Source organism: Gouania willdenowi, chromosome 5, assembly GCF_900634775.1.
Source record: "Gouania willdenowi chromosome 5, fGouWil2.1, whole genome shotgun sequence".
Lineage (NCBI taxonomy): Eukaryota > Metazoa > Chordata > Actinopteri > Blenniiformes > Gobiesocidae > Gouania > Gouania willdenowi.
Genome location: NC_041048.1, coordinates 17402529 through 17415753, shown reverse-complemented (window position 1 = coordinate 17415753; position 13225 = coordinate 17402529). Strand labels below are relative to the sequence as shown.

The following is a 13225-nucleotide window of genomic DNA, read 5'->3' as shown; positions in this document are numbered from 1 at the left end:
AGAATCTTAAGAAGACCTGATGGACACATCCAAATAGGGGTGGGAGAAATAATTGATGCACAGTCATAGAGATATACTAATCAATAACCGATGTATTTCCAATAACCTTATTTCATTAATTTAATTTATTTACGTGGTCAGTTGCAGTATATGAAATACTGTCGAGGGATATTTTAATGGATTAACATCTATTTTAAAAGAACTTCAGTTCTTGAGCTGCTTATTATATTATGATATTGTATACAATATATAGTTAAAAACAGCCCTTTTCATTTATTGTACCGCATATGTTAGAAGCAAAGATGCTGCTATTTTGTTCAGTTCAGTTGTCGGCTGGTTTAATAAAATAGCTAATTTATCTCCCATCTGATTGCAATTGTTGTGTTTTTTTTTTTTTTTTTTAAAAAGGAATTAATCAGTGGTCACGGTGAGAAACATTTGTAATTGAATCGCAGCCCCTATAATTGTAATCTAATCGAATCATGAGGTGCCTAAAGATTCCCTCTCCTACATCCAAAGTGATTAAACTGTGAACTGCTTAACAGAGCGACTTGAAGAGTAGCTAATTAGCATGAAACAAAATGTGTCAAGTCACAATATGATGTGATGTTATGGTTCTCAGTCATCCAATCAAAATGCAAGCAAAACTGCTTTGATTAAAGGTAAAAGTCTTTAACTAAATTTCCAGTCCAGTTGTCTCAACTAAAAGGCACCACAAATATAATGCAAACAGTTTTAGAACCAAATGTCAGAAATGAAAGAATGAAGTGGTTGATACAGTATATCATGCAACAATATTATGATACCTTAGTTGAGGCAACTGGACCGGAAATTTGCTTAAAGACATTTCACCTTTAATAAAGCTGTTGCTTTATAAACTGATTAGTGAGAGTCTGGGATTTAAACAGTGGAGTTCATTAGCTTTGTTTAACCTATTCTGTGGCTCATTGACATACAGTAATAAAGGGTCACTGATCTTTGTTCATGATACCAGTGTGGGCAAAAGAAGGGAAATTGTCACGTTAATCAATAATGTGCATTATTCTCATTATAAGGTTATGAAGGTCAAATATTGTAGCATTCAAAAGTTTGTTTTTTTTATCAGTAACTCAAATGTTACTCTGGAAAGTCAACATTTTTCTTTCTGCTGATATTACTGTATCTTCCATGCTGGATCGCCAGTTAGTTGGAAGGCCTTAAAGTTTTGTGCCGCTGATCAATTCCTGCAATCAAAACACAATTTAACATTTTAGGATATCATTTTTTAAACAATCCCAATACGTAACTTTGTCTATTAGTCAGTCAAATTATTGTGATTTACCACTACTTCAGGTATGTGTGACAGAGTTAAATGTATTACAATTAAAAAAAATCATAGAAATCAGCTGAACATACTCACCATGGAGGGCTCATATCTGGGAGACAATGTTGCTCCACGATGGTTCATGCAGTAAAGAACAGCATCATGGACAGAGGCAAAAAGGTGTCTCTTTGTTATCACCTCTGAGAAGAAACCACCAAGCTTTAGTTGTTCCACCACTGAAGCTGAAAAACAACAAGTGATCATGTTCCACTATCCCCCAAAAGTGTCTATTCAATCTGAAATGTACAGATATTTCCTACTTTGACAACCAGCTATGTAGATATCCACATCGATTTCACTGAAGTCCATGAATAACTGTTGGTGTGTAGAAGAAAACAATCATTACTTCTCTGCTAAAAACTACAAGAGAACCATATGCCATTAGGAAATAGATCATTGTCAGTTCATCCAATGCACAATCCTCTCAGTACACCACTGAGAATCAAAGACATGATTCCCTCCAAATTACAATTTTAACAAAACCAGATTATGTAGGAACAGGTGAGGACAGTTTATACTAATTCCTCACAAGAAGAAAGTTGTGGGTTTGATCCCGGGGGCAGAAATCTGGACCAATACATATAAATTTTAATTTCATTCCCTTGTTTATTGGTTTTCTACAGATACTCTCGTTTGCTTCTACTGTACAAAAACATGTATGTTAGATTAATTGCAACTCCAGTTGTCAGTAGAAATGAAAGGTCACGTGAATACATTTGTTAAGAGACACCTGAGGGAGTTGGAGTACCAGCAAAGCTCCACTAAAAATAAGATTAAGTGTTTTTGTTAAAAGCAAAACTTATTACATGCATCTCTCTAGTAGTACTTACATTTTTCAGGGTCTTCATAGCCACTATGTCAATAAAGTTGGCTGTGGAGAGGTCAAGGATAATGGAATGGATTTCCCAAGTCCACTTCCCCAAGGAGCCAATAGAGACTCGCTCCAAGTCTCTACTCAGGCTGTCATCACAGCTGGAACCCAAAGTGGTGGTGTCCCCATCCTGCAGCTCAGAAAGCCACCCTAAACTGGCGCAATCTGGATCTCCTCCTTTTAAGTATTCCCATCTGGGCTGAGCTTCTAATGATTGAGAAGAGGTGGGTATGACAAAGACTGTGCCATTCTCACGCTGAGGACATTCCTCCTCTTCTGTAATGGTCCCCTCAGTGTGGCCCTCGCTCCAGCAGCCGACTTGGTCCTCTACAGATGACTCACTTGCACCAGTTAGCTTATTGGCCTTCATCTGAGCTTGTCTCTGAGACATTAGAGGAGTTATTTGACCTTGACACGAGTCACTTGATTTTTTTCTAAAGTAATCATTGTTTTCTCCGCCACCTACCTCTCTTTTGGCCTGCCTCTTTTCACGTCTCTCAGCCCTCCTCTCTCTGCGCTTCTGTTTGGCCTCCTGCCTCCTCTTATAAATAATCATTTTACTAATGTCAAGCCCACTCTACAAATAAGAGAAAAATAATTAATTAAAAACAATCACCGGAATTTAAACAAATCTCCCACTATTTCCTATTCCGAGCAAAAATAGTCAATTTTAAACAATTTAACCTCAATAAATGTTAGAGCAGAGTTCATGTCATTTAACATGGTAGAGAAAGGAAAATTAATAATTTCCTTCTTCAAAGTAGCATCTTTAGGTTTTTCAAAGTCATTATTTTTTATTATATTCTTACTGATACCTACCGGTAAATAATTCTCAGTGCTAATTTTGATGACAGAAAACTTTCGACAATAATATCCGTCAACTAAATTCTTTTAAATTACAATAACTGGACTATGACTAATTAAACAAATGTATGTGAAAGAACACTATACCAATTTATTTAAAAATATTTTCATTAATTAATGATCACAAAACTATAATTTCATCACACTAGTACAGTGCCCGTCGGAAGTATGTATTCATATAGTGGGAGCTTAAGTAGAGTTGTCAATTATGGTCAAATGAGTACGTGTTTGAAGGTTGGATGTACAAAGGGGTGTACATATACTGTAGCGTAATAAAGGGGTATATTTGTGCGTGCAAAGTAAAATAGCATGTGTGATTTCCCTGGTTGAATTCTATGGGACATGCGCATGATAAATTGATAAAATTTGCACCAGCGTTTATAATGCTGTGTTTGCAGAGAAATGTGCATGTTTCGCTGTTCGCTTTAAACACAGCCGCTGCCATTTCCCGCCAATAACTTCCGGGAACTATTTGAGTCTATTTCAAACTTCCGTTGTTGCAACTCTCTCTCTCTAAACGGCTCTGTGTGCGTGCGGCCCAGACGCTCCTCCCTCCAACTCTCTAAATCAATGCAGTCATTGACGACAAATACCTAAAATCCCAGTTATGTCACTCGGAATCAATGGATTCCAATTGCCTGACCCGCCAACAACTTCTGTGAACTATTCTGAAAATTCCGTTGTTGCAACTCTCTCTCTAAACGGCTCTGTGTGCGTGCGGCGGCTCCCGTCCGGTCTAACCCACGTTCGAAATAAATAAAAAGTAGACGTTTTGAAACGTAATCACCAAATAAGTCTAATATAATGCATGCACATCCTGGGGCCATGCGCAAGCTGCTCAAAAAGTTTCAGGTTGATCAGACACTGCGTCAGGGAGAAATGCGTTCCACACACACACACACACACGCAGACCTTCCTTGATTTTTAGTTGGGGCAGAAACCAATCAGAACTTGTGATCATGTGGTCCTACGCATTGATCACACCAAATCTGTCTGTGTATTTACAAACAATAATACCATCCAATATCAGGTTGATAAATTACTTAAATGGTAATGTCATTAGTTGACTAAAACTAGGCTATAATTGAAATAGTGCTGATGAGCATTTTAGTCAAAAAACTATGACTAAAAAACCAAATAAAAATGTGCTGTCAAAATTATCACTGATTTCAAAAAGGTTTCAATTTGAACTTTCAATGTTAAAAATGCTTTTTCTTATATATTTTTTAATGTACTGGTCTCTCTAATGATAATCTGTAATCCTGTTTGATTGTATTGTTAGGTAGAAGAACAGACTTTTTCTTTCAGGGCTTCGAGGTAGAGTTCTGCGTTGGCAAAGTACACTGTAGCAGAAGAGTGGAATATAGTGACACCTGGAATCTCTCTGGCCTGTTAAACACAGAAGCACCTTTATTTTCCTGTGCACTCAGTACATAATTGTTTTATTCTAGGGTTTCCTATTGTTCTGTTTCACCTCTTTGTGAGTTTCCATATCCACATAAAGTTCTGTGCCTGGAATGTTTCCCAGAACGGAGTATGTTGGCCTAAACGTGGGAATCAAAACAGCATTAGGAATGTTATTTGGAATCTTTTAGGCACAATAATGCTCTATGCAGAGGGCAAACAGCAGTGATATGAATCATACAGCTGAGTCCTGAAGATAACCGTGAACAGAGCAAAGGTGATGGATGCTGCCAAACCCAGATCTAGATTGAGCAGCAGTGTTGATATCCAAGTGACCAACCACACCACCTTGAAAAATGCAGGGTAACATTGATTAGCGTAATGTTGCACACTGTATTCAGATAATTATGTTATTTTACCAAATCAATCTTGCTGCTCCTCCACAGTGTAACAATGTCAGCATACTGCTTGAACATGCCCTTCAGATTTACAAAGACAATCGATGCAAGGACAGCCTAAAATGATTTAAATAACCAGTTAGTGTGTCCTTCTATGACATATGTTGGGTATGTTTTTAGCAAATCATTAACAGAGACAAACAAACCTTAGGCAGTTCCTGAAAGAGAGTTCCAAGCTTTAGCACAGTCACCAGCACGATTACAGCTGAGGCCACTCCAGCCATCTGATCAACACACGTGATTTCTAGATTTAGTTATCGGTATGTTCAATATGTATCAAATGCCTCTTGATAAAGATGGCTCTCATTCACTGTTTAGTTGTTCTGGATACCTCGAGAGACTTCATAAAACAATAATGCAAATCAAAATGTGCTTGCAAAAAGATGGACATTTGGGGTTTTTTTTGTGGTGTTTGCATGTCTTCAAGTTGCTGTGTACGTGTGGTTTTCTCTATCCAGCTACTCAGGTTTCCTCGCACCATCCAAGAGTATGTATGTTAGGTTAGGTTACTTGGAGTTTCTAAATTGCCAGTCAAAGTAATTGGGAAAGGGAGTGGTCGTCTGTCTGTTTGTGTCCGCTTTGTTTTTTGGGGGGCACTCACTTGTGTTTTTCCACCAGTAGACTCTTGGATGAGACTTCGAGACATGGAGGGGCAGACAGAGAAGCACTGAAAGAAGCCTCCCACTGCATTACTGAGCCCCAATGCCACAAGCTCCTGTAGCAAGATGAGGGAAAGAAAAAACATGACTTGGTGTTGAAAGTGAGGACATATCTGGGGTGTCATCACTGGTCTGTTCAACCTATCTCAGGTGCTATCTATATATATATATTTATGAGCTATTTCTACTTTTTTTTATATCAGTTTGTATATATTCATGGACTAGCCCAAAACATAAGAAACAGTAGCCCTCCAAATTAAACAACTGGACTAATGTGATCTTGTAATCATGAGTTGGGCTTCACCTGGTTGCTGTCCACCTTGTATCCATGTTTCAATGCAAATGTCTTTCCAAGTGAAATAGATATGGCGTATCCAACTATTGCCAATGCAAAAGCATCGCCAATGACTTTTCCAAACAGACTCACATCAGGCACACTGGGAGAACTTAAACTATCCAGTAGGGGACACAGGAAGAGTAGATGGAATTACTGAAAGTATTCAATTAGGCATTTAAAACCATGAAAGATAGTACTTACCCACTCGGGATTTCTCCAACTACTGACACACTGTAGTTGTGGTTTAGGTGGCCATACGATGACACCAATGTCGCTACCACAATCTGGTTAAAAAGATTGTAAACATAAGATACAAAGCCACATTTTTCTACATGATTCACCTCTTAAATATCAATTATTAACAAGTGGTAAATTATATACAAGGTTAAAACTTAATCAAGTAAGGTTGAATAGCTTTTCATAGCTTGTGAAAAAACAGAAGCCATGTCCAAAATGCTGATTCAGCAGCAAATTTCCACCACGTCTGTGCATTTCTAACCAATTAACATTAGTGTCAGCAAGGTACAGCAGAAAGGGTATGACATCAAGAGGGGGCAGAGAGTGTTTCCTCTTGTCAACTAACTGTGATCAGCTCTACAGGGACAGGTACTGGAAGCTTCCGTCGGAGGAACACATTGAGCTCCTTGGCAACGATCAGGAGTGCTATTGTCACAGCACTGACCACCAGTGTGGGGAGATGAGTTTTGGGCAGCAAAATGAAAACATCCCACATGGTCTGAAAAATGGCAAAAAAGGATCCCTGCATTAAATTCTTTCATTTACAAAAGTTTTGGTAAACATTTGAAACAAAGGCCAATACAGAGAATTTGCAAAAAGACAAGAGTAAGATTTTTTGCATATGAAAGCTTGAGTTTGATCAAATTCCGGATGTTTTATCGCTCTTAAAATTAATTACAGTCATAATGTATACTTATGATGTGCACTCTAACAACTAAGTGCTCTTAAGGATAAAGTTTAAAATATGTGAAATCATAAAAACTTAGATGAAATAAGCTAGTTATGATTTGGGCTAATTTGTGCGTGCGTGCATGCATTCCACCTTGTGCCCCAGTTTATATTTAGTGTTGATTCATTATTTTGTAATGCCAATTTTTAATATTTGATTCATTAACATCAACTAAGTAATGGTCAGCACTGTTGGGTAAACAAATAGTCAGTTGACATAATAAATACTAATCAGTACTCACATAGATCAACGACAGTGGGCCACTGAAACGTTTAGGTGAGACCCCAAAGATGTACTTTAGTTGTGCTCCCACCGCATGGACTGAAGCAGCTGTGGTGTAAGCCCGAACCAGAGGTTCAGACAAGTATGTTCCTACAAAACCAAACTTCACCACACCCAACAGCACCTGTGAGGACGCAGGGGTGAGTCATAGGTGACTGTAACTTGACAAGATATGATAGAATGAGCTGTTTTGGGCCAATAACCTGAATGAGACCTCCAAGGACTGTTGTGGCAGCTGCAACCTGCACTCTGTATGTGTCCCGGGCAGCTATGTCCACGTCTCCAGTCATGTTAGTACCATTGGATTGGAGAAAATCCCCATCTGGTGCAAGTCTCTCTGTCACACTGCCCACCATGATACTGAGCACAGTAAAGGTGCCTGAACACATCACAGGTAAGTGGATGAAAATGTGGATGGGTGGATAAATAGTTAGATAATGGACTGTCTTTGATTTCTTACCAATGGAAATATGACGTGATGTTCCAAAAAAGAAATATATTAATGGTGGATAGAGAGATGTGTAGAGCCCAAAGACAGGAGGTAAAGAAGCCAACAATGCATAAGCCATACCTGTTGACAACAGAAGTTTTAACAAGTCAGGGGCACATGTGTTTTTGATGCTGTACAGTAAAAGAAGATATTGTAAATGCAGAAATAATTTACACAAATATTATAATGACAAAGCAATATCTGTATTGTGAACTCCTTGATAAATGTGGACTATGGGTTTACCTTGTGGCAGGTGCATGATGCCCACACTAATACCAGATACAATGTCTGGCATCCCATAATCCCAAACTGAGTACTTGGGCAACCAGTACAGTACAGGAAAGGTGCTCATCAAACTTTTCTTCAACATAGGTAGTGTACATCTGAGAGGCAGGTAGAGTACATAAAAAGTATATATGAAAGTCAAAAAAACTTTTCATAAAACTCGCATTCTCTGTTCTGAAATTGCAGTAAGCCTTACAGACTTTGCCTTACCTTAAGGATTCTTTCAGTTGCTTGGTGAGAGGAGGATGGATTTCTGAATAGGTTTTTCTCTGTGTTAACTCTTCCAGTCTTTCTTCATCAAGCACTTCCCTTTCTATTCTGTATTTTCCAAATCTGCGTGTTGAGTCCATCAGGATATGCGACAAGTCAAGATTTTAAGATATGCACAAAGATTTGGCTTAACTCTTGTCCAAAATTAGATGTTATCTCTCTGCAGACAAAAGACACATTAATTCTGATTATGTATGCCTAACTGCTTAATGTTTAACTGCAGTCAGGATGTTGTGGGCAGAAGTTCGTCAATATAGTGATGACTGAGCGAAAGACTCAAAAATGCACATAGGGGCTAAAAGAAACAAATTATTAACTCATTGTGCCTTTTCAGTCCTTCGTTTTTAATAAAATGCCAAACTATAAGCTAATGAGGTAAAAGATGTCATTGGAAAACCATAGCTCAGGTGGGAGAAGGGTTGACTTCTAAAAGGCAAGATGCTGAACCCTCATATTGGTAGAATAGCTAGTCCTTCATTGTAAATGTGATTGTAAATGGATTAATGCGGATGACATTGTAAAGTGCTTTGTTGCTATTTTGGTTGTAGATAAGGTGCAAAATTAAATAAAGTCCAGGTCAATTTTACATTGAATTAATCAACCCACCTCTCAAACTGCTTAGAGTTGAAATATCTACCTATACATGATAAAATGAAAGGTTCCGGGAATATGATCCACAAAAACCAGCATTTTGACTTTTACTGATGAGTTAAAAAGAAAATTAGGGCAATTATAAAACATGTGCTCCTGTGTCTTTAAAAGTGAAATCTGAGCCTGACCTAAGAGCAATGTTTTAGTCATTTCAATCTTTAATACCCCTGACCAAGAAAAATAACTGGGGATGAATATTTCTCCAAATGAAGTAAAAAGCCATGACAATAAACCAAAACATGGATGTTACCAGAATCAACAACAACTGTGATTGCTACAACTTCAAAACACTCTCTGGGAATTGCTCAAACGACTCATGCATGTGCTGCCACAACAGGTCTATTTTTGGGTTGACAGCTCAGGGGGCTGCAGCGAGGCTAGAAACGTCTGCCCTGGATTTGCTCATAAGTTTTTTACCCAAGTAACAACACCCAGGGATAGCAACAAAACATGCCACTCAATGACATATATTGAGATTCCCTGATATTTTAAGGCAAAAGAAACAAGTGGATAAGCCGAAAGGAACCCAACGACTTTGGAAAGATTTTATGTGAGTGCAATGAATAGTTGCTGGTATTCTGCTTTTGAGAACATAGTTAGGTACCTTATCTTGTGTGGTTTTTATAATTTTTTCCAAATGGGATTGCAAAACTAATTTAAAAGTTGCTTGATAAGAGCTTAAAATTTCACAATGATCATTAGCTATAAAAATTGCTATCTTTATTTGTCTGTTTTTGTCAAGAAATGTAAAATCAAGACAATGTTGCACAATCTCATTTTATATCAAAATACGGTGCTACTTGTTTGCTATGATAACAAATAACTGTATTCTGCTTTTGTTTTTCAGAAACATCAGTAATTGTCTAGGGTGTATAAAAAAATAATTTTGTGTAGCTTCACAAAAACACTTACATTTTGTAATACAATGGATCTCACAGCCAAACATGGACTTGTGCTGCTCAACCAGCTTCAGAAGATGAGAGATATTGAGCATCTGACAGATGTGGTGCTGGTTGCTGAAGGTATTAGTTTTCCCTGCCACAGGGTTGTTCTCTCAGCATTCAGTCCATATTTCCGTGTCATGTTCACCTGTGGTTTGCGAGAGTGCCACAACAGGGAAATATTCCTGCGTGACACCCCTGCAGACAGCCTGGCCCTCCTCCTAAACTACATGTATTGCTCAGATCTTCCACTCACCAATACCAATGTACAAGGCATCTCTATCGCAGCATTTATGCTGCAGATGGATGATGTCTTCCACCTCTGCCAGCAGCATATGACTGAAAACATGGATGCCTCCAATTGCCTTGGAGTGTACTACTTTGCTCGTGATCTTGGTGCAGAGGAGCTTGCTGATCATGCCCATCGCTTCCTGAGGCAACACTTTGTCCAAGTCTGCCGCGGTGAGGAGATCCTGGAGCTGGAAGCCCATCAGCTTGGAAAGCTTCTGTCTTCTGATGATCTTAATGTCTCGAGAGAAGAAACTATCTTGGATGTGGTTCTTGCTTGGGTGAAAAATAGCACACTGGTAGAGGCTGAAGTACGTATTCGACATCTTCCAGAACTTCTGAGAAAGGTTCGACTGCCGTTGATAAATCCTGAATATTTGAAGGAGGCAATGAAGAGAAATACAGCTCTATTGGCCGATGCTGAAAGTCTGGATATGCTGAAAGAAGCATTGGAGGTCATATCCATGCATCCCTCAGCTGCTCCACGCAAACTGAAGCTGCGTTATGGCATGGAGACCACAGATCTTTTGCTCTGTGTTGGTAATGACGATGGTGGAATTAGATCAAAGTACGGAAACTATTCTGAGCGCAGCTTTTGCTATGCGCCATTAACAGGCCACACCCACTTTATCACTTCACCACGTTACGGCGAGGCTCTGGGATATGTGTGTGCTGGTGTCGTTACTGAAAAAAATGACATTGTTGTAGCAGGGGAGGCTAGTGCTCGTAGGATGGCACGCCAGAAACACATGAACACTGAGCTCTTCAGGTAAAAAGAAAAAGCGTAATGACATGTTTTAATGGTTTGGCTTTCTTTACTGACAAATTGTTGCCTGTTGTCAATTTTCAGGTACAAAGTAGATGCCCAGGGAAGCTGGGAGCACCTGACATCAGCAGAGTATCGTGACTCATATGCTTTGGGATCATTAGGTGATACTCTGTACCTAATGGGAGGACAAATGAAGCTGAAGAACCAGTTTCTCATCACAAACTGTGTGGAGCGATGGTCTCTGCAGGGTGGACCGTGGAGAAGCGCGGCACCCTTGCCTCTGCCTTTGGCCTACCACAGTGTGGTCAAGATGAATGACCGCCTTTATGTAATAGGTGGCAAAACTCCACAGGTGATTAAAAAAATGTCAAACATTTTCATTAAAGTAGGCACTTGGAAAAGGAAAATGTTATGCTTGCTAACAGCAGGAGGTCTTCTACAGTTACTCTACACCTGCTGCGTTTGTTCACACTCTTCTTCCCCTTTAACCCTCCAGTCGTATCGAACAGATGATGAGCCAGACCGCCTGAGTAACCGCCTTCTGGAGTACGACCCAAACACAAACAAATGGACCGAATTGGGTCCAATGAAATACTCACGCTATCGATTCAGTGCTGTGGCACTTAATGAAGAAATTTATGTTATGGGTAAAATTATTAAATGTCCAAATAAGATGCAATATGATTACTCAATCAGCAGAAATACATGATTTAAATATACTTAATGTGGCTGTTTGTGATCTTTGGTTTTGCAGGTGGTATTGGATGTGAGGGGATAGATCGAGGACAATCTCGTCACTGTCTCAATGCTGTTGAGATATACAACTCAGACAAGGATTACTGGAGGGAAGGCCCTCCACTTCCTTCGCCACAGCTTTCACTGCGCACTAATGCCTCCAATGCTGGAGTGGTGGGAGGCAAGATATATGTGTGTGGGTACTACAAAGCGGCAGGTAATAAAACTAAATTTGTACCCCTGGTAAAATGACATCATGTTTGTTTTTTCCCAGTGTCTGCTTTGATCTTATTTTTCTTAACTTTTCCCAGACCGTCATGAGGACATAACAAAGGATATTTTGGAGCTGGATCCATCGGCGAACCGGTGGACAGTGGTGGCTCGACGCGTTTTGATGCATGATAACTATGACGTCTGCTTGGTAGCAAATCTGAACCCAAGAGGACTCCAATCTCCACCTGCAGACTTAGTGAAACTGTGACAGTCAACTCAATGTCTGAGGGGTTAACTGGCAAAGAAACTTTATTATTCACAAGATCAAAGCGCTTAATGTTGGGCAAAAGGCGCTCATATTGCTGTACATCAGTAGAACCAGGCTAGCCCGCTTTTTTTTCCCGCACATTTTTAAGAGTTGATTACCTGAGACATAACATGCAGCTGTGTTGCTATAACTATTGTTAGTCACGCAGAAGGCTTGTATGCATTTTTGACCTTATTTATTGTTACACTTTGAGTTTGATAGGACTTACTGTAAGTCTAAGTCTCTATTGCAGTGGTTCTTAACCTTGGAAGTACTGAACCCTGCACGCTTCATCCATGCATTCACTGAACCCTTCAGAATTGGAAAAGGAATATATGTATGTAAGACATATGTGTATACTTTATTTGGACACATACACAGGGTTCCTACAGCTTTAGTTAAATTAAATTCAAGACTTTTTATTGCCATTTGAAATTAAATTTAAGACCAACTTCACAGTAAACATAATTGGGGGAAATGACACCACATCAATTACATAAGGTTAGGATCATTTTTTTTCTAGTGTCTCGTGCAGATTCACAACTGGCGACCCCTAAAGTAAACACACAAAAATACACAAAATGATAGTAAAATACACACAAAAAAACAGACTAAAATAATCAAAATCACTCCAAAAACACAAGATGAAAAATAGCCACAAATATGTAAAACAACAAAAATAGAAAAAATAAAAACCAATATGAAAAATTGGCAATTTTCGTTAAATTTTCCCATTTTGTTTATACATATTTTTTTTAAACTACTACCATTTATTTTGAAAAGTGAGACAAACATAAAAACAAACTGTTAACATTTAAGACTTTTGAAACAATGCATTTAAGACATTTTAATGACAATTGAGGCCTTATTTTTAGATTAATGAATTTACTGTAAGGTCTTTTAAGACTTTTTAAGGATCTGCTGGAACCCTGCATACCAGTAAGCTTGGGCCTATTTTTTTTTTTTTTTTTTTTTTGCATCACTTGATTTTACATTTTTTTTTAACAATTATTTAAAATAAAATAAAAAAAAAATATCACAATTTATTTTTTTAATAAACTAGTTTATCAT

The 13225-nt window shown here is 38.5% G+C and overlaps 2 protein-coding genes across 2 annotated transcripts; one reads left to right on the top strand and one right to left on the bottom strand.

Moving 5' to 3' along the window:
• Positions 1–379: 379 nt before the first annotated feature.
• On the bottom strand, positions 380–8407 carry slc26a6l1 (solute carrier family 26 member 6, like 1). Its single transcript, XM_028446926.1, has 19 exons — positions 8191–8407; positions 7939–8078; positions 7666–7776; positions 7409–7584; positions 7165–7329; positions 6540–6692; positions 6158–6240; positions 5924–6071; positions 5562–5675; positions 5107–5184; positions 4922–5017; positions 4744–4850; positions 4573–4642; positions 4395–4487; positions 2701–2811; positions 2194–2616; positions 1624–1678; positions 1400–1545; positions 380–1223 (listed from the first exon to the last, which is right to left on the bottom strand). Exons 1-19 carry the CDS (start codon positions 8328–8330, stop codon positions 1197–1199), a joined length of 2436 nt encoding a protein of 811 aa, XP_028302727.1. The 5' UTR covers positions 8331–8407; the 3' UTR covers positions 380–1196.
• Positions 8408–9190: 783 nt separating this feature from the next.
• kbtbd12 (kelch repeat and BTB (POZ) domain containing 12) lies at positions 9191–12808 on the top strand. Its single transcript, XM_028447835.1, has 6 exons — positions 9191–9451; positions 9749–10899; positions 10981–11251; positions 11396–11546; positions 11654–11851; positions 11946–12808. The coding sequence occupies exons 2-6, from the start codon at positions 9827–9829 to the stop codon at positions 12113–12115; spliced, it is 1863 nt and encodes a 620-aa protein (XP_028303636.1). The 5' UTR covers positions 9191–9451; positions 9749–9826; the 3' UTR covers positions 12116–12808.
• Positions 12809–13225: the final 417 nt, after the last annotated feature.

What these genes read in the sequence shown, in the direction of transcription:
- slc26a6l1 (XM_028446926.1), bottom strand. Translation starts at nt 8,330, where the DNA reads ATGGACTCAACACGCAGATTTGGAAAATACAGAATAGAAAGGGAAGTG. An exon ending in TCCTTGGAGGTCTCATTCAG is followed by an intron (nt 7,330 to 7,408) that starts GTTATTGGCCCA and finishes GCGTCCTCACAG; the next exon opens with GTGCTGTTGGGTGTGGTGAA. An exon ending in CTACATAGCTGGTTGTCAAA is followed by an intron (nt 1,546 to 1,623) that starts GTAGGAAATATC and finishes GTTGTTTTTCAG; the next exon opens with CTTCAGTGGTGGAACAACTA.
- kbtbd12 (XM_028447835.1), top strand. Translation starts at nt 9,827, where the DNA reads ATGGATCTCACAGCCAAACATGGACTTGTGCTGCTCAACCAGCTTCAG. An exon ending in TAGGTGGCAAAACTCCACAG is followed by an intron (nt 11,252 to 11,395) that starts GTGATTAAAAAA and finishes TTAACCCTCCAG; the next exon opens with TCGTATCGAACAGATGATGA. An exon ending in TGGGTACTACAAAGCGGCAG is followed by an intron (nt 11,852 to 11,945) that starts GTAATAAAACTA and finishes AACTTTTCCCAG; the next exon opens with ACCGTCATGAGGACATAACA.